Genomic DNA, 21,966 nt, shown 5'->3' on the forward strand with positions numbered 1-21,966 from the left:
GAGTGACCACTGACCAGCAGCTAGGGTTACCACCTAGTCCCTTTAATTCCAGACACATATTAATTACACAGGTTCTGTGGCTGGCTGACTTCAAGACTCCACTTCACCTGATTTTAAACTGCCACAGAACCTGTGTAATTAACATGTGTCCGGAATTAAAGGGACTAGGTGGTAACCCTACCAGCAGCACATGTAAAGTTTCAGATGTGAGGTGAATGTGTGTGGAAGTGAAGGAGGGGCACTATACCAGGGTTGCCTATTTTCTGTCTGCCCTCTCTGGGTCTAATTTATTCCATGCTTGTTAGCTATCACCCATCCCAATGTACTGAGGAGGTTAAGGTTCTTGAAGTGACTGCCAGATGGCTATGCCAATGTAACTTACTGATGGAAACATTACTTTATGTACATTGTGCTCCAGTGCCAGCTGGGCAGCTTAAAGCCAAAGTCTCCTTCACACGCCACGGGCATTAGATACTGCATGCCAGTTGTACAACCTTCATTACATGCACATGGGCAGTATGAGTGGTTAGCCCCTGAGCACCCATACACATGTGTTTAGCATTACAATAAGGGACACCATCGCATGATATTGGGCCAGATTCTGTAAGCTTCAAAAGTGATAAAATGGAGATTGATAAACAGCCAGCCAATCAGCTCCTGCCTGACATATTTGAAACACAGTCTGTGACATGGCAGGTAGTAGCTGATTGGCTGTCTGTTTATCACTCTCCATTTTATCACTTTTGAAGCTTACAGAATCTGGCCCATAATGTGAATAAAGTTGCACTACTGTGTGGCATAATTTGAATTGGGGGTACTATTGGGTGGCCATGCCCCTTCCCAGCAAGAACACAACCCTATTTGGGCTGCGCACCAAATGTGTGCACTGTTTCTATTTAAAATATCATGGGTAGGAGCACCAAAATGATGACTGCTATGATGAGGGTTGATGGTGCTGGAAAGGGGAGCAGGGTCAGAGGCAGAACTAGTGGCGGTGCTAGGGGGCACCAGCCAAAATCTTGCCCAGGGTGTCATTTAGGCTAGGGCCGGCTCTGACTGCCTGCATCTTCCCCCACACCCCTCCGCAAGGTCTGTGGGTGCCGCAGAGACCCCCCCCCCCAGACAAAAGCATAATTTCCCCCGCCCCCCTACCTGTGCAGCGCAGGGAAGGTATCTGGACAGTAGGGTCAGGTCGGTAGCGCTGGCGGGCTGGCGGGTGGCGTATGTGAAGTCAGCTAGTAGTTCCCATCTGCTGCAGGGACACCGCCGCTGATCTCACATACGCTGCAGGGACCCCCTGCCCGCCAGCGCTACCCAACCCTGCGCTACCATACCCCGCTGCATGCCACCCACCAGGTCAAGCCACAGACCAGCAGGTGTAGGACATAGTGTAGGGGCGGCCAGATGGAAGGCGCAGGCGGGCAATAGTGGTCGAGCCATCCGTTTTGCTCAGGCGAGCTACCGGTAGCTCGCGAGTGAGGGGTTGGCGACCAATGCTCTACACTATCAGGTCCACTGTAAAATGAGTTATTTTCTAAGAAAACTAGAAAAACTTATAATACTTATAATTTATGGCTGATTGTGAGGCCAGCTGTGTGGCTGATCACCAGGCCTATTTTTATATGGAGGCCTGGGGCTGTAGCTCCATTCACCCTATTGTAAATCTTGCCCTAACAGTAGTTGCCCCAAAAAGTGAAATATTCTTCAAGCATTCAGCATTTATATACAAAGGATAGCTCTTGTGGTAAGAGCTGGTTGAGTCTAGCTCCCCTTGGGTTAATGTAAGATCAGATGGGATCATACCTCATGTACCATGGGAAATTCTACAAGACTGATATGGCAAAAGGAGATGCAACGTTATGAACATGGGACTTAAAGTTTAATATTGGACCCACAGTGTACCATGGGGGGCTCACTTTTCCCACCACCCTTTAGGCTCAGGTTACTACAGTGAATAGATGTTGACTGCTAGGCCAGTGACCATTTTCTTCCCCCTGCTGTTGCAGATCGCATGGCATGTCCCCGAGCCGTTCCTAGGCATTGGCAAAGTAGGCAAATGCCTGGAGCATCTGGATTGCCTAGGGGCATGCCTTCTAAGCCTAGGATAGGCTCAGTTTGAAAGCAAGCAGCAGAGGTTGATATGGCCAACAGGCTGGCTGGCTTACACTGCTTGCCTGGACGAATGGCGATTACTGTACCGTGATCAGGCAGCAGGCAGGGGCACACTTAAAGTGAAATAACCTTGGGAGGGCTGCTGAGCATGCACAGACACCGGCAGTGTCCTCCCATGGGCCAAGCTCCTCCTCCCATGGGCAGCTCCTCCCATGGGCCAAGAGAGAACCCCCTGCTTGGAACAGAGGTTACAGGAGCTGGAGACACCTGCAAAAGGTGAAACAAGATTAGGTTGTGCAGCCAGTGACTCTGCTAGGTGGTCACTGAGGCCAATGCCGGGAGTGGGAAGGGGGGGTGCAATTCGGGCAAGTAATAGAGTCTAGAAGTGTGCTCGGCTGGATCTCTGGCTTTTCTGGGTGCTCACAGTGTACACACAAGTGCAGGCATTATTACTAACCAGCCCAGCTGTGCTTCCTAATGCCCCACTGTTATAGCCCTTCACACCCTCACAGTGATGTACTAGGTCACAGGCAGGACAATCTCTGCTATGTGGGGGTGGGTGTCCTGCAGAAGGTCACACAGGCAGCAGGAGTCCAAAAAGTACTGAGAAGGAAACAGCCAATGAGCAGTGCTGTCTTTACCCAGCAGGGGCTTTATGTAGTCAGAGGAAGCCTAGACTTTGCTCTCCGTCCTCTGGCCCCTCCCCCTGCTGCATGAGGATCATGCTGCCAGCCCTGCAGTGAGTGACCACTGACCAGCAGCTAGGGTTACCACCTAGTCCCTTTAATTCCAGACACATATTAATTACACAGGTTCTGTGGCTGGCTGACTTCAAGACTCCACTTCACCTGATTTTAAACTGCCACAGAACCTGTGTAATTAACATGTGTCCGGAATTAAAGGGACTAGGTGGTAACCCTACCAGCAGCACATGTAAAGTTTCAGATGTGAGGTGAATGTGTGTGGAAGTGAAGGAGGGGCACTATACCAGGGTTGCCTATTTTCTGTCTGCCCTCTCTGGGAGGCAGCTGAGGAATACAATTAAGGTCTAATTTATTCCATGCTTGTTAGCTATCACCCATCCCAATGTACTGTGGAGGTTAAGGTTCTTGAAGTGACTGCCAGATGGCTATGCCAATGTAACTTACTGATGGAAACATTACTTTATGTAGATTGTGCTCCAGTGCCAGCTGGGCAGCTTAAAGCCAAAGTCTCCTTCACACGCCACGGGCATTAGATACTGCATGCCAGTTGTACAACCTTCATTACATGCACATGGGCAGTATGAGTGGTTAGCCCCTGAGCACCCATACACATGTGTTTAGCAGCATTACAATGGGATCTATTTGAGTATTAACCTAGGGCACCTGGAACATTTAATCAGGCCTTGCACGTACTGTAACATATATTTTTAAACCATAAATGTGTACAGTCTATAAACTTAATTGTGGCCAAGAATAAATAATAATAATTTACAGCCAATACAGAAAAATTCTACATATTTGAGTGTTTCTACAGGGAAATGTTTTATGAACACACAGTACGGGATTATCTAATGTTATATGAGGTCATTCACCACAAATTCGGACCCATTTTTTCTCATGGTGTCTTGCAGACATATATACTTCTTAAAATAAATAACATATCATGTGAAAGCATAAAATAAAGCCAAAACTGTGACTCACGAGAACAAGGGAACATATCAAAGAAATTGTTTCCTTTTCTGTTTTATTTTAGCTTTCTGTTAAATTAAGTGTTGAAAAATAATGCTGTTTTTGCATGTAGGCACAATATTGTAGATTAATTGTCACTATGGCGTTGACAAGGAGATTTTCTTATAGTGGCATTTAATGCTGCACCTAGTTGTACAATATAGTTGTAATATGACATAAGTCTGGAAAAAATATAAAACATCTGTCCATGGCATATAACTAAAGTATATTCTTATTGGTTTACAGTGTAAAGTCAAACACACGTATACCCCTTTCAAATTACAGCTAAAACACGGTATATTGTTGATTTTTAGGGGTTTAAAATGGTTCTAGCTGTAAAGTGAAAGGTCCAGAGTGAATTTACCGGTTTTAGAATACCAGTCATTCAAAACAGGTTAAAAGTAGGGTCCTACCCATTTCAGAGCCGTTTCAGTGTGTAGTGTGAACGGCATTGAAATTTATGTTGTTGCTATGGTTACACAGTCACCTATGCATTAGTGCACAGTGCATTGTTTATGTTGTTGCTTTGGTTACACAGTCACCTCTGTATTAGTGCACAGTGCATCGCTATGGTTACACAGTCACCTCTGTATGAGTGCACAGTGCATTGTTTGTTGTTACTATGGTTACACAGTCACCTCTGTATTAGTGCACAGTGCATTGTTTATGTTGCTGCTATGGATACACAGTCACCTCTGTATTAGTGCACAGTGCATTGTTTATGTTGTTGCTATGGTTACACAGTCACCTCTGTATTAATGCACAGTGCAATGCTATGGTTACACAGTTACCTCTGTATTAGTGCACAGTGCGTCGCTATGGTTGCACAATTACCTCTGTATTAGTGCACAGTGCATTATTTATGTTTTTGCTATGGTTACACAGTCACCTCTGTACTAGTGCACAGTGCATTGTTTATGTTGTTGCTATGGTTACACAGTCACCTCTGTATTAGTGCACAGTGCATCACTATGGTTACACATTCACCGCTGTATTAGTGCACAGTGCATTGTTTGTTGTTGCTATGCTTACACAGTCACCTCTGTATTAGTGCACAGTGCATTGTTTGTTTTGGGTACTTGTGTACTATCACGGCGCACATCGCATTGCAGACCATAAGGCATGCGATGGTATACGATGCGATGCGATGCGATGCGACGCGACGGGATTGGCACCCGATGGTATACAATTTTAACTTGTATACCATTGTATATGGCATACAATGCCATACAATGCGATGCAATGCAATGTTAAATGGGGGCTTACAATTTATTTATTTACAGTTTCTTATACAGCGCAGCATTAGGGCACATTTTATTGTTTATGTTGTTGCTATGGTAACACAGTCACCTCTGTATTAGTGCACAGGGCATTGTTTATGTTGTTGCTATGGTTACACAGTTACCTCTGTATTAGTGCATAGTGAATTGTTTATGTTGTTGCTATGGTTACACAGTCACCTCTGTATTAGTGCACAGTGCATCGCTATGGTTACACAGTCACCTCTGTATTAGTGCAGAGTGCATTGTTTACGTTGTTGCTATGGTTACACAGTTACCTCTGTATTAGTGCACAGTGAAATGTTTATGTTGTTGCTATGGTTACACAGTCACCTATGTATTAGCGCAGTGCATTGTTTATATTGTTGCTATGGTTACACAGTCACCTCTGTATTAGTGCCCAGTGCATCACTATGGTTACACATTCATCTCTGTATTAGTGCACAGTGCCTTGTTTGTTGTTGCTATGGAAACACAGTCAACTCTATTAGTGCACAGTGTATTGTTTATCGTGTTGCTATGGTTACACATTCACCTCTGTATTAGTGCACAGTGACTTTTTTATGTTGTTGCTATGGTTACACAGTCACCTCTGTATTAGTGCCCATTGCATTATTTATGTTGTTGCTATGGTTACACAGTCACCTCTTTAGTAGTGCACAGTGCATTGTTTACATTGTTGCTATGGTTACAGAGTCTCCTCTGTAGTAGTGCACAGTGCATTGTTTGTTGTTGCTATGGTTACACAGTCATCTCTGTATTAGTGCACAGTGCATCGCTATGGTTACACAGTCACCTCTGTATTAGTGCACAGTGCATTGTTTGTTGTTGCTATGGTTACACAGTAACCTCTGTATTAGTGCACAGTGCCTTGTTTGTTGTTGCTATGGAAACACAGTCACCTCTATTAGGGCCTTATTCTAGTTCACTCTTTCTGAAAAAATCCTTCTTAGATGGCCAAAACCATGTGCACTGCAGGGGGCAGCTGTAAAATGTGCAGAGAGAATTAGATTTGTCCATCTACGAAGGATTTTGTCAGAAAGAGGGAACTAGAATAAGGCCCTTAGTTCACAGTGCATGTTGTTGCTATGGTTACACAGTCACCTCTGTATTAGTGCACAGTGCATCTCAATGGTTACACAGTCACCTCTGTATTAGTGCACAGTGTACTCTTTATGTTGTTGCTATGGTTACACAGTCACCTCTGTATTAGTGCATAGTGCATCTCTATGGTTACACAGTCACCTCTGTATTAGTGCGCAGTGCATTGTTTATGTTGTTGCTATGGTTACATAGTCACCTCTGTATTAGTGCACAGTGCATATCTATGATTACACAGTCACCTCTGTATTAGTGTACAGTGCAATGTTTATGTTGTTGCTATGGTTACACAGTCACCTCTGTATTAGTGCACAGTGCATCGCTATGGTTACACTGTCACCTCTGTATTAGTGCACATTGCATTGTATATTTTGTTGCTATGGTTACATATTCACCTCTGTATTAGTGTACAGTGCATTGTTTATGTGGTTGCTATGGTTACAGAGTTAACTCTGTATTAGTGCCCAATGCATTGTTTATGTTGTTGCTATGGTTACAGAGTCACCTCTGTATTAGTGCCCAATGCATTGTTTATGTTGTTGCTATGGTTACACAGTCACCTCTGTATTAGTGCACAGTGCATTGTTTATGTTGTTGCTATGGTTACAGAGTCACCTCTTTATTAGTGCATAGTAATTGTTTATGTTGTTGCTATGGTTACACAGTCACCTCTCTATTAGTGCACAGTTCATCACTATGGTTACACATTCACCTCCGTATTAGTGCACAGTGCATTGTTTATGTTGTTGCTATGGTTACACAGTCACCTCTGTATTAGTGCACAGTGCATCGCTATGGTTACACTGTCACCTCTGTATTAGTGCACATTGCATTGTATATTTTGTTGCTATGGTTACATATTCACCTCTGTATTAGTGTACAGTGCATTGTTTATGTGGTTGCTATGGTTACAGAGTTAACTCTGTATTAGTGTACAGTGCATTGTTTATGTGGTTGCTATGGTTACAGAGTTAACTCTGTATTAGTGCCCAATGCATTGTTTATGTTGTTGCTATGGTTACAGAGTCACCTCTGTATTAGTGCCCAATGCATTGTTTATGTTGTTGCTATGGTTACACAGTCACCTCTGTATTAGTGCACAGTGCATTGTTTATGTTGTTGCTATGGTTACAGAGTCACCTCTTTATTAGTGCATAGTAATTGTTTATGTTGTTGCTATGGTTACACAGTCACCTCTCTATTAGTGCACAGTTCATCACTATGGTTACACATTCACCTCTGTATTAGTGCACAGTGCATTGTTTATGTTGTTGCTATGGTTACACAGTCACCTATGTATTAGTGCACAGTGGTGTGTTTATATTGTTTCTATGGTTACACAGTCAACTCTGTATTAGTGTACATTGCATTGCTATGGTTACACAGTCATCTTTGTATTAGTGCACAGTGCCTTGTTTTTTGTTGCTATGGAAACACAGTCACCTCTATTAGTGCACAATGCATTGTTTATGTTGTTGCTATGGTTACACAGTCACCTCTGTATTAGTGCACAGTGCATCTCTATGGTTACACAGTCACCTCTGTATTAATGCACAATGCATTGTTTATGTTGTTGCTATGGCTACACAGTCACCTCTGTATTAGTGCACAGTGCATCTCTATGGTTACACAGTCACCTCTGTTCTAGTGCACAGTGCATTGTTTATGTTGTTGCTATGGTTACACAGTCACCCCTGTATTAGTGCACAGTGCATCTCTATGGTTACACAGTCACCTCTGTATTAGTGCACAGTGCATTGTTTATGTTGTTGCTGTGGTTAAATAGTCACCTCTGTATTAGTTCACAGTGCATCACTATGGTTACACAGTCACCTCTGTATTAGTACACAATGCATTGTTTTATTTATCTATTTATTTATTTACAGTTTCTTATATAGCGCAGCAGATTCCGTTGCGCTTTACAATAGTAGACAGTGATAAGACAAACTGGGTAACAACTAGGGTGACCAACTCATCCCTTTAATCCGGGACACATATTAATTACACAGGTTCTGTGGCTGGCTTTCACCTGGTTTTAAACTGCCACACCTCAAGACTCCATTTCACCTGGTTTTAAACTGCCACAAAACCTGTGTAATTAATATGTGTCCCGGATTAAAGGGATGAGTTGGTCACCCTAGTAACAACAGACAGACTCGGAGGTAGGAGGGCCCTGCTGCAAGCTTACAATCTATAGGGTTTATGTTGTTGCTATGGTTACACAGTCACCTCTGTATTAGTGCACAGTGCATCGCTATGGTTACACTGTCACCTTTGTATTAGTGCACAGTGCATTATTTATGTTGTTGCTATGGTTACACATTCACCTCTGTATTAGTGCACAGTGAATTGTTTATGTTGATGCTATGGTTACACAGTCACCTCTGTATTAGCGTACAGTGCATTGTTTATGTTGTTGCTACAGTTACACAATCACCTCTTTAGTAGTACACAGTGCATTGTTTACATTGTTGCTATGGTTACACAGTCTCCTCTGTAGTAGTGCACAGTTCATTGTTTGTTGTTGCTATGGATACACAGTCATCTCTGTATTAGTGCACAGTGAATCACTATGGTTAGTTACACAGTCACATCTGTATTAGTGCACAGCGCATTGTTTATTCTGTGGCTATGGTTACACATTCACCTCTGTATTAGTGCACAGTGCATTGTTTATGTTGTTGGTATGGTTACACAATTACCTCTGTATTAGTGCCCAGTGCATTGTTTATGTTGTTGCTATGGTTACACAGTCACCTCTGTATTAGTGCACAGTGCATTGTTTATGTTGCTGCTATGGATACACAGTCACCTCTGTATTAGTGCACAGTGCATTGTTTATGTTGTTGCTATGGTTACACAGTCACCTCTGTATTAATGCACAGTGCAATGCTATGGTTACACAGTTACCTCTGTATTAGTGCACAGTGCGTCGCTATGGTTGCACAATTACCTCTGTATTAGTGCACAGTGCATTATTTATGTTTTTGCTATGGTTACACAGTCACCTCTGTATTAGTGCACAGTGCATCACTATGGTTACACATTCACCGCTGTATTAGTGCACAGTGCATTGTTTGTTGTTGCTATGCTTACACAGTCACCTCTGTATTAGTGCACAGTGCATTGTTTGTTTTGGGTACTTGTGTACTATCACGGCGCACATCGCATTGCAGACCATAAGGCATGCGATGGTATACGATGCGATGCGATGCGACGCGACGGGATTGGCACCCGATGGTATACAATTTTAACTTGTATACCATTGTATATGGCATACAATGCCATACAATGCGATGCAATGAAATGTTAAATGGGGGCTTACAATTTATTTATTTACAGTTTCTTATACAGCGCAGCATTAGGGCACATTTTATTGTTTATGTTGTTGCTATGGTAACACAGTCACCTCTGTATTAGTGCACAGGGCATTGTTTATGTTGTTGCTATGGTTACACAGTTACCTCTGTATTAGTGCATAGTGAATTGTTTATGTTGTTGCTATGGTTACACAGTCACCTCTGTATTAGTGCACAGTGCATCGCTATGGTTACACAGTCACCTCTGTATTAGTGCAGAGTGCATTGTTTACGTTGTTGCTATTGTTACACAGTTACCTCTGTATTAGTGCATAGTGAATTGTTTATGTTGTTGCTATGGTTACACAGTCACCTCTGTATTAGTGCACAGTGCATCGCTATGGTTACACAGTCACCTCTGTATTAGTGCAGAGTGCATTGTTTACGTTGTTGCTATGGTTACACAGTTACCTCTGTATTAGTGCACAGTGAAATGTTTATGTTGTTGCTATGGTTACACAGTCACCTATGTATTAGCGCAGTGCATTGTTTATATTGTTGCTATGGTTACACAGTCACCTCTGTATTAGTGCCCAGTGCATCACTATGGTTACACATTCATCTCTGTATTAGTGCACAGTGCCTTGTTTGTTGTTGCTATGGAAACACAGTCAACTCTATTAGTGCACAGTGTATTGTTTATCGTGTTGCTATGGTTACACATTCACCTCTGTATTAGTGCACAGTGACTTTTTTATGTTGTTGCTATGGTTACACAGTCACCTCTGTATTAGTGCCCATTGCATTATTTATGTTGTTGCTATGGTTACACAGTCACCTCTTTAGTAGTGCACAGTGCATTGTTTACATTGTTGCTATGGTTACAGAGTCTCCTCTGTAGTAGTGCACAGTGCATTGTTTGTTGTTGCTATGGTTACACAGTCATCTCTGTATTAGTGCACAGTGCATCGCTATGGTTACACAGTCACCTCTGTATTAGTGCACAGTGCATTGTTTGTTGTTGCTATGGTTACACAGTAACCTCTGTATTAGTGCACAGTGCCTTGTTTGTTGTTGCTATGGAAACACAGTCACCTCTATTAGGGCCTTATTCTAGTTCACTCTTTCTGAAAAAATCCTTCTTAGATGGCCAAAACCATGTGCACTGCAGGGGGCAGCTGTAAAATGTGCAGAGAGAATTAGATTTGTCCATCTACGAAGGATTTTGTCAGAAAGAGGGAACTAGAATAAGGCCCTTAGTTCACAGTGCATGTTGTTGCTATGGTTACACAGTCACCTCTGTATTAGTGCACAGTGCATCTCAATGGTTACACAGTCACCTCTGTATTAGTGCACAGTGTACTCTTTATGTTGTTGCTATGGTTACACAGTCACCTCTGTATTAGTGCATAGTGCATCTCTATGGTTACACAGTCACCTCTGTATTAGTGCGCAGTGCATTGTTTATGTTGTTGCTATGGTTACATAGTCACCTCTGTATTAGTGCACAGTGCATATCTATGATTACACAGTCACCTCTGTATTAGTGTACAGTGCAATGTTTATGTTGTTGCTATGGTTACACAGTCACCTCTGTATTAGTGCACAGTGCATCGCTATGGTTACACTGTCACCTCTGTATTAGTGCACATTGCATTGTATATTTTGTTGCTATGGTTACATATTCACCTCTGTATTAGTGTACAGTGCATTGTTTATGTGGTTGCTATGGTTACAGAGTTAACTCTGTATTAGTGCCCAATGCATTGTTTATGTTGTTGCTATGGTTACAGAGTCACCTCTGTATTAGTGCCCAATGCATTGTTTATGTTGTTGCTATGGTTACACAGTCACCTCTGTATTAGTGCACAGTGCATTGTTTATGTTGTTGCTATGGTTACAGAGTCACCCCTTTATTAGTGCATAGTAATTGTTTATGTTGTTGCTATGGTTACACAGTCACCTCTCTATTAGTGCACAGTTCATCACTATGGTTACACATTCACCTCTGTATTAGTGCACAGTGCATTGTTTATGTTGTTGCTATGGTTACACAGTCACCTATGTATTAGTGCACAGTGGTGTGTTTATATTGTTTCTATGGTTACACAGTCAACTCTGTATTAGTGTACATTGCATTGCTATGGTTACACAGTCATCTTTGTATTAGTGCACAGTGCCTTGTTTTTTGTTGCTATGGAAACACAGTCACCTCTATTAGTGCACAATGCATTGTTTATGTTGTTGCTATGGTTACACAGTCACCTCTGTATTAGTGCACAGTGCATCTCTATGGTTACACAGTCACCTCTGTATTAATGCACAATGCATTGTTTATGTTGTTGCTATGGCTACACAGTCACCTCTGTATTAGTGCACAGTGCATCTCTATGGTTACACAGTCACCTCTGTTCTAGTGCACAGTGCATTGTTTATGTTGTTGCTATGGTTACACAGTCACCCCTGTATTAGTGCACAGTGCATCTCTATGGTTACACAGTCACCTCTGTATTAGTGCACAGTGCATTGTTTATGTTGTTGCTATGGTTAAATAGTCACCTCTGTATTAGTTCACAGTGCATCACTATGGTTACACAGTCACCTCTGTATTAGTACACAATGCATTGTTTTATTTATCTATTTATTTATTTACAGTTTCTTACAGTATATAGCGCAGCAGATTCCGTTGCGCATTACAATAGTAGACAGTGATAAGACAAACTGGGTAACAACTAGGGTGACCAACTCATCCCTTTAATCCGGGACACATATTAATTACACAGGTTCTGTGGCTGGCTTTCACCTGGTTTTAAACTGCCACACCTCAAGACTCCATTTCACCTGGTTTTAAACTGCCACAAAACCTGTGTAATTAATATGTGTCCCGGATTAAAGGGATGAGTTGGTCACCCTAGTAACAACAGACAGACTCGGAGGTAGGAGGGCCCTGCTGCAAGCTTACAATCTATAGGGTTTATGTTGTTGCTATGGTTACACAGTCACCTCTGTATTAGTGCACAGTGCATCGCTATGGTTACACTGTCACCTTTGTATTAGTGCACAGTGCATTATTTATGTTGTTGCTATGGTTACACATTCACCTCTGTATTAGTGCACAGTGAATTGTTTATGTTGATGCTATGGTTACACAGTCACCTCTGTATTAGCGTACAGTGCATTGTTTATGTTGTTGCTACAGTTACACAATCACCTCTTTAGTAGTACACAGTGCATTGTTTACATTGTTGCTATGGTTACACAGTCTCCTCTGTAGTAGTGCACAGTTCATTGTTTGTTGTTGCTATGGATACACAGTCATCTCTGTATTAGTGCACAGTGAATCACTATGGTTAGTTACACAGTCACCTCTGTATTAGTGCACAGCGCATTGTTTATTCTGTGGCTATGGTTACACATTCACCTCTGTATTAGTGCACAGTGCATTGTTTATGTTGTTGGTATGGTTACACAATTACCTCTGTATTAGTGCCCAGTGCATTGTTTATGTTGTTGCTATGGTTACACAGTCACCTCTGTATTAGTGCACAGTGCATTGTTTATGTTTTTGCTATGGTTACACAAATACCTCTGTATTAGTGCACAATGCATCTCTATGGTTAGACAGTCACCTCTGTATTAGTGCACAGTGCATCTCTTTGGTTACACAGTCACCTCTATATTAGTGCACAGTGCATTGTTTATGTTTTTGCTATGGTTACACAAATACCTCTGTAATAGTGCACAATGCATCTCTATGGTTACACAGTCACCTCTGTATTAGTGCACAGTGCATTGTTTATGTTGTTGTTATGGTTACACAATCACATCTGTATTAGCGTACAGTGCATTATTTATGTTTTTGCTATGGTTACACAATCACCTCTGTATTAGTGCCCAGTGAATTGTTTATGTTGTTGTTATGGTTACACAGTCACCACTGTATTAGTGCACAGTGCATTGTTTATGTTGTTGCTATGGTTACACAGTCACCTCTGTATTAGTGCACAGTGCATTGTTTATGTTGTTGCTATGGTTACATAGTCACCTCTTTATTAGTGCACAGTGCATCGCTATGGTTACACACTCACCTTTGTATTAGTGCACAGTGCATTGTTTATATTGTTGCTATGGTTACACAGTGACATCTGTATTAGTGCACAGTGCATTGTTTGTTGTTGCTATGGTCAGGGCCGCCAAGAGAAATCCTCGGCCCCGGTACAACAACTTCCTGGGGCCCCCACAGACAGAGCTCCTCTGCGGACCTGCTCTTATGCTACTGCTTCCAAGGTTGATACAGGGACAAAAATTTTACACCATAATGCCTATTACACATAAAATGGTGTAATTAATGGCTAACTGCAGCGCTGGTGAGTATATGTCCCAGATTTTCTGTAGGGTATGCAGAGGAATATTAAACAGTTCTTGAGGAAAAAATATATATGATCCTTGCACTTTTCTTAATACAGCCAATACTTTATTTCCACCAACCAAATCAGAGAAAAAATTTCCTCTTTAAGGAAAAAATAATAAAAATTGCAAAAATTGCAATACACATTTAAAAACAGTTATTTCCACTTCAACAAAGTTTTACTTTGAGCTCACCGGACCTCCGGGGGAAGCAATTTTTCTCTCCTCTCCACTTGATGATATAAATCCACTTGTCACACTAGGACTCCTCTTCTGGACGTCGCGCTGCCACTGCGGCTGTCCTTCAGATTACCTCCGTGTGTTAGGGATAGTGGACAGGGGGCTGATGTCTCCGAGCTAGGTGCACGGCTATTAGAAGCACACGTGTCACCCTCCCGTCTGTCCCGCTAGCGCCTGCAGGTCAGTGGGGTCTCACGGCCAAGATTATTATAATGACAGCGCTCAGGAGTGCTTCAGCAGGCTTGGGATCTTTATAAAGCCGGTCAGTGCCGCAGATGTCTCAGGCTTTCGCTTGGCGGCTACTGACTGCTCCCCTTGTGTGCGGTAACTCTCCCACAGGCTCCGGTCTCCAGCTGCTCACCAACGCGTTTCTACCATTAATTGGTCTTTCTCAAGGTGCACCTTTTACTGAGCCACGGTAAACTCCCAAGTCATGTGGCAGGCCCTGGAGTTTGTTTTTGCTATGGCTACACAGTCACCTATGTATTAGTGCACAGTGCATTGTTTATGTTGTTGCTGCTATGGTTACACACTCACCTCTGTATTAGTCCACAGTGCATTGTTTATGTTGTTGCTATGGTTACACAGTCACCTCTGTATTAGTACACACTGCATCACTATGGTTACACAGTCACCTCTGTATTAGTGCCCAGTGCATTGTTTATATTGTTGTTATGGTTACACAGTCACCTCTGTATTAGTGCAGAGTGCATTGTTTATGTTGTTGCTATGGTTACACAGTCACCTATGTATTAGTGTATTAGTGCACAGTGCATTGTTTATGTTGTTGCTATGGTTCTACAGTCACCTCTGTATTAGTGCACAGTACATTGTTTGTTTTTGCTAGCGTTACACAGTCACCTCTGTATTAGTGCACAGTGCATTGCTATGGTTACACGGTCACCTCTGTATTAGTGCACAGTGCATTGTTTATGTTGTTGCTATGGTTACACAGTCACCTCTGTATTAGTGCACAGTGCATCCATATGGTTACACAGTCACCTCTGTATTAGTGTACAGTGCATTACGTTGTTGCTATGGTTACATCATCACCTCTGTATTAGTGCATAGTAAATTGTTTATGTTGTTTATGTCAGGGACACTTCTGCGAAAACTGGGACATTTCTGCAGTAAACGGGACAGTTGGGAGGTATATTATGATGTAATGCATACCTCCCAACAGTCCCGATTTTAGCGGGACAGTCCCGATTATCAGGGCCTGTCCCGCTGTCCCACCCGCGGGCGGCAGTGTCCCGCGGTGTGGGGGGGCTGTTGGGAGTCCCCCCTTGTCAGCTGCTAAGCAGCGGGGAATAAACGCTGTGCGCATGCGCACAGCGTCTATTCCCGCAGCCAGGGGGCTGGGGGCATGGCTAGAGGCTCACAGAGCCTCTGGGTCATGCCCCCATAGCGGCAAAATGGGGGCGTGGCCTCGCGGGAGAGCCACAAGTATAGGCCACGCCCCCGAATTAGGCCACGCCCCGACTGCTGAACGCACAAAGTTGGGAGGTATGGTAATGTGACTGTTTATAATTCATAGAAACCTGCTATGATTTTCCTAATTAATGACTCACAACCTAGGGCTAACAGAGAAATGTTTACGTGAATTGGATATATGTGCGGTTATTGTTCCACGTATGCACATAATAATTTTATACAGCTAAAATTTCTGTTAATTTATCCTTAGTTCCCTTTCTACACACAGACTTGCAAATCATTCACTACAACACAGTGGTCGAAGTGGAAATTTTGAAGTGGGGGTATGGAAATTTTGAAGTGGGGGTATGGAAAAGTAAAGAGTGAATAGAGTGCGCACCTTCGGACACCCCCCTGTCCATCAACGTCCCCTGCCAGACTGCCCCGTTGTACAGGGGTATTACAAAAGCACAATATGTGCTGCTGAGTGATCAGAGAGCATCCTGAGGGGGAAAAAAAACTTTTTTTTTTTATCTTCAGATTAAAGTGGGGGTATGCCATACCCCCGTATACCGCCCCACTTCGACCACTGCTACAACATCATATAATATAACCCTGATGTAGTTCATCCACTAAGATCAAAACTCAAAAGCTATTATAGAGTAACGGACATTTTTATGCAAAAACAGAGCTCACTTTTATGATCTTTTTGCTTTTATCTTTATTTATAGAACATGATTTTATACAGCTTCATAAACCACTTACACTAAGAACTGCATATGGAAGAATCATATAGCCAAGGTTTTGATCGGAACGGAGTAGACATTGTAACATAGAACAGCACCACAAGATATGCCAAACTGTACTCCATTTACTGTAGGAGATAAACTTACCAAATCATATCCAGATACACAGGTCATCAATTATGTTTTGGCATCGCTATCAGAATAACAACATTAAATTATGATTGTGATGACTCTCTCTCTCTCTCTCTCATATATATATATATATATATATATATATATATATATATATATAAAAGAAAAGTGCCAATGCGCAAAAGTAATATAGAGAATGTTTTTGTAGTTAACGATACCAGTCCCAGGGGATAATTCCCAGAGTTCCACAAAGGTCGGGCGTCTTTTGTCCTCACACCTGTGGGTATTAGTTCCTTAAGGGTCGACACTGTGCTTGTATCTTAAACCGGCTGCTCCACTTATATATCCCGAATCCAAATGGGTCAGTATATCTACAAGTAAAAGAAAAGTGGGCGCTCTGATAGTGTGTTGCCACTTTTTTATTTGACAAGAAAGATTTTAAGAACAATCGGGTAGGGTCACGTACCGCAAGCTGCGGCTGTTACCTGCCGCTGGTATGTAGAGCATAAAACAGACAGTTGGAGAGGTTACACTCCTTACAGCTCTCGAGCACACGATCACAGAGACGCTAGGCCACGCCCCTACGCATTTCGTCACACCGGACTTCGTCAGAGGGCTGGCCTAGCGTCAGGCTTAAGGTGGCCATACATCAGAAAGATATTGTATCCAATCATACAATCTCAATTGATTTTAAAGATGGATTGTATGCAGATTGTGTGTACATCTTGTGTATACAATCAATCAGCAGATGGATTGTATGTCTGATTGTATGCAGATTGTGTGCACATCTTGTGTACACAATCATGCAGCAGATGGATTGTATGACTGATTGTATGATGGATTGTGAGTAGATTGTGTGTCCAAAAACCACCAAAGACTACCGGGGATTTCAAGGGAAATTGTACACAATCATGAGCGCAATTGATCTTAAGATAGATCTTTCTGATGTATGGCCAGCTTAAGTCCTCTTACAGTGTCAGCAAACATGCGGCGAGTTTGTGCACTAATTGCCTGTCAGATTCTCTGACATAAGAAAGCATGAAATGGCAGCGTTCTGCATTTTAGGATGAAATCTCCTGACAGTATAGGCAATTGTAACACAATAATACCATGATATAAAATGACAATATAACAGAATTGCATACAAATACATACATATATCATAAAATCATTCTAGAATAGAGATTTATCAGCGTAACCAAAGGTGCGTAGAATACATTTATGCACACCCGTCTAAAAAGTGACAGCAATATATGCTAAATATGTCACATGATAAAATAGCAGTAAAAATAAGAATAAAAATAGCAGAAAAATGGCAGAAATAGACTCACACTTTGTTTATAAAAGCAAAATTCTGACACTTTATTTTAGGAAGGGAGTAATCTCCATCCCTTCATTCAGACCTGTAGGATACAACGTGTCTAAAGGTGCCCACACACTAGAACGATTTTTGGGCCGATTGACCGATTTTCGATAAATCGGCCGATATATCGACCGATATTTACCGATAATCGGTCGAAAATCGGCCGATGCTCGCTCCCGTGGATCTTTTGCTAAATCTTCTGATCTTACGTGCTGCACAAAAGATCAGAAGATTTAACAAAAGATCCATAGGAACGCACACGGGATCTTAAGAAAAATCTTTGGTAAAGATGTGCACTTGCCTGAAATCTTTTGTCCAGATCGGACAAAAGATTTGAAGGCTAATTTATGCGCACATCTTATGATCGCAGATCTTTCTAGTGTGTGGGCACCTTAACACATATATCCAGTATGACTCTCTTTGAAGGAGCAGAGTGTCTCTATTGCCAGCTCGTATATCTAGAACTACATGTTCCAGTCCCATAAATTGCATACCATCTTGATTACCAGCTTGGCAGGTCTTAAAGTGCCGGGGTACACTGTGGGATAAGAGACCATTTTTAATATTGCGGTAATGCTCCAAGATGCGGATTTTAAGCATTCTTTTAGTTTGGCCCACATACCGTTTTCCGCATGGACAAACGAGTAGGTAGACCACATATGTGCCCGCTTTTCTTTTACTTGTAGATATATATATATATATATATATATATATATATATATATACTCGTTCCCAAAGACACAGCACTCCACTTGTAATGCAAAATTCTTTTAATCCGCAACGTTTCAAAGCTACTGCTTTGTCCTCAGGCGAGGACAAAGCAGTAGCTTTGAAACGTTGCGGATTAAAAGAATTTTGCATTACAAGTGGAGTGCTGTGTCTTTGGGAACGAGTATTGTGTGTTTGACACGGGCACCCACATAAGGAATTACCGTAAGTGGCTGTGCTGGACATCAAGTTCTCTCTCTCTATATATATATATATATATATATATATATATATATATATATATATATATATATATATATATATATATGTATAGTGTCTGATTGTGTGTCTCTGAAACACTGCCATCTGTTGGCAGTAATGGAAACTACATATCTTTCTCTCATACATGCAAAAACATAAGTAATCCCAAGGTAGCAGACTAGCTTTCGAAGCATTTGCCTTGGGCGGGCCTACTAGTATACTGTATTCCACAAATATTTATTGATAACTCAATGGAACATAACTATATTTCACTTTTTTTCTGTAGAATAACAGATGTTATGGCTTGACATATGCAGAATAAAATGAAAATAACAAAACACTGTCTAATAGTGAGAGGTCATGACTAGGGTTGCCACCTCATGCATCATCGATTCCTGGAGGAACCACCCCCAAGTGGGTGGAGCCTAATCAGTAAGAGGCCGGGGTTATGATCGCGACCCGCATCAGACAAAAAAAAAACAAAAAAAAAACAGTTAAAACATTTTCCCCATCAGAGGTTTGGAGTACATTAGTCAATTACCATGTGGGGAAGGGGATGAAAATGAACGACATTCTAACACAGGGAATGAGCAGAAATTACCAGTAAGCCCCACAGAATTCTGTAATACTGTGGGAGGGGGTGTAAGTTCATCCCCGTTGCTGCCTGTGATGGAGATTTGTGCCTCCTTATAAAATATATATTTTTTTTTTTTTTATATGTATATAATATACACAATTAAGGGGGCACAAAACTCCTTTACAGGCAGCACATAAAATCCATACACCCAGTCTGACTGATTAGCAGCACCTGTAACATGTATGTAGAACACCCACAACATGCAGCAGCTACTATGAACCCCTCCCCTGGCTCTGACAAATGATTATATCCCCATCCATAAGCCATGGCAGCATTCTAAACACCACAGGTCTCTTGGGGACACCTCAGGGAAGTCTCACCTTCAGTCGGACCTCGTGAGTAGTATAATGGGTGCAGCCCACTTCCACCATGTGGGGTCTGCACCCCTTGATCTCCAGAAAATGGACGTTCAGGTTCTGTGGCTTGAATGCGACGTTCAGGTTCTGTGGCTTACTGCGTAGCCGACGCGTGTCCACCATGGTCTCTGCCATGTCTCGCAGACTACAAGGAAGCAACCAGCGGCGGAGCGAGTCCTGTTCCTACCCGATACTCCCGGAAGTGGCGACTGTGGTGGGTCGGGTGACAGGAAAATAAGGTGCGCTCATGACGTGAAGCATAAAAACCCCATCACAGTGTGGAAGGCCGACTAGGCTTTTCCCATCTCCCGGATTCCGGGAGAATCCCGGAATCCGGGTGACTAGAAAAGCCTCCTTGTTGGTTTGCCACCAAATCCTGGAGAATCCCGGAAATCTGGGAGAGGTGGCAACCCTAGTCATCATGACTTAGGTGTATATGGGAGTTATATTGTTCAGAAGTATCAGAACATAAGTATATAATACCAATACATTATTTACCATACATGTATAGAAAAAAAGTTGATAATTGTATCTTTATTTTCCACAGGAGTTACTAAAAGACCCACTGTATATTGGATTAAGGCATAAAAGAGTGAGAAACAAACCTTATGATGACCTTCTGGAGGAATTCATGAAAGCTGTGACCGACAGGTACAAAAACTATTCTGATAGTACAGTTCATAAAGTGTAGGAGAAACAAGGCCACCAGGACAACTTGTGTGTCCCAGTACAAGGGTGGCTTGGCCATGCCCTGTTGTGAATATTGGGCCCTCTTTAGTGGGGTGCCACTAAAGTTGCCATGACAATGTCCTATTAAGGACGTGGCCATGCTTCTCTGGCAGGTCCGGGTCCGCAGACATGGTTAATCTTTAGCATTTTGCACCGTCTCTTAACACTACTGATTAGAAGCATTTGTTTATTTGTATCTCATTAACCTACTGAGGTAAGATAATATCTACTACACTCATATCATACTTCCCAACCATCCTCCTTTCTGCAGAATACTCCTGATTTCAATGAACGGTCTAGTTTTCATATGATTTAGGCTTGCTTATGGTACTTTTGGGTTGCGTAACTTGCGTTTGGGTTGCTTGTATTATAATTGACTTTTTTTACACAGGTAGGTAGGATACTCCAGCTTATTGCAGATACTATACCAATCACAGGACTCCCAAATACGCTGAAGTATGCACAGAATTGTATGTGGTAGATAGAAATGAAGAATCTCACAGGCAATTTAATCTGCTAGATTAAGTTTTGCAGAATCAAACACAAGGTGGTTTAAAATATGCATAATCATGCAAAATGAAAAGTTTAAACTTGCTATAATATTAATAATAATAATAATAATAATAATAATAATAATAATAATTATTATTATTATTGTTATTATTAGTATTAGTATTATTATTAGTATATTTAATAAATAATGCAGTTTTTTAAATACCTATAGAAATGCTTGTTTATTTTTGGGCCTGTTTATTTTTGGAATTTTCTAGCTTGCACTCTATCACAAACAGGTCTGATATTATACCGGTCGTATCAGTCATATTGACCATTGCCAAAAAGCAGATATTAATTGGATAAAATGTTCTACCCCCTCCTTGGAGGCGGTAAAAAATGCTCTTATTAGGGTTTTATATTGTGAACGTCGTGCTTCCCTTCCAGATGTAGAAAATGGTGTTAAAAAGTTTATGAAAAAATGGGAATTGTTTATTGTTAGCTTGGCCCCTGAAGTACAGACACATATATTTAAACTTTTTGATACTACTGAATGTTTTTTGTACAGACGATTAGATAATACACTATGTACTCTTCCTGCGTGATGGATTAACTGATGTCTCAATACTGAAATTGCCCTCTCAAGTATGTTCTGATCTTGATAGTAGTCTGGTGTCTCTTCCTCCCCTCCCTCTTCCCTTCCCCAAATTCTCATATCTGTTTACTATATGTATTATGCTTTGTTAATTCTCTCTCTTTCTTTTCTTTTTCTGGATATGTAGCAAATGCAAATACTGTGTTTAGACCTGCTCCTGTGTGTCCTCCCTTCTATAGACCTGCTCCTGTGTGTCCTTCCTTCTGTAGACCTGCTCCTGTGTGTCCTCCCTTCTGTAGACCTGCTCCTGTGTGTCTTCCCTTTTGTAGACCTGCTCCTGTGTGTCTTCCCTTCTGTAGACCTGCTCCTGTGTGTCCTCCCTT

The 21,966-nt window shown here is 41.8% G+C and overlaps 1 protein-coding gene across 2 annotated transcripts in view; it reads left to right on the forward strand.

Moving 5' to 3' along the window:
- The window catches only part of ME1 (malic enzyme 1), a 281,949-nt gene that overhangs the window by 137,030 nt on the left and 122,953 nt on the right, over nt 1–21,966 (forward strand). For both annotated transcript variants that reach the window (XM_083177132.1, XM_083177131.1), the window contains exon 6: nt 20,315–20,418. In XM_083177132.1, the coding sequence (XP_083033258.1) occupies nt 20,315–20,418 (104 nt within the window). The remainder of the gene's footprint in view (nt 1–20,314; nt 20,419–21,966) is intronic.

The sequence above is a fragment of the Crinia signifera genome, chromosome 3 (genome assembly GCF_055691185.1).
Source record: "Crinia signifera chromosome 3, ASM5569118v1, whole genome shotgun sequence".
Taxonomy (NCBI): Eukaryota; Metazoa; Chordata; class Amphibia; order Anura; family Myobatrachidae; genus Crinia; species Crinia signifera.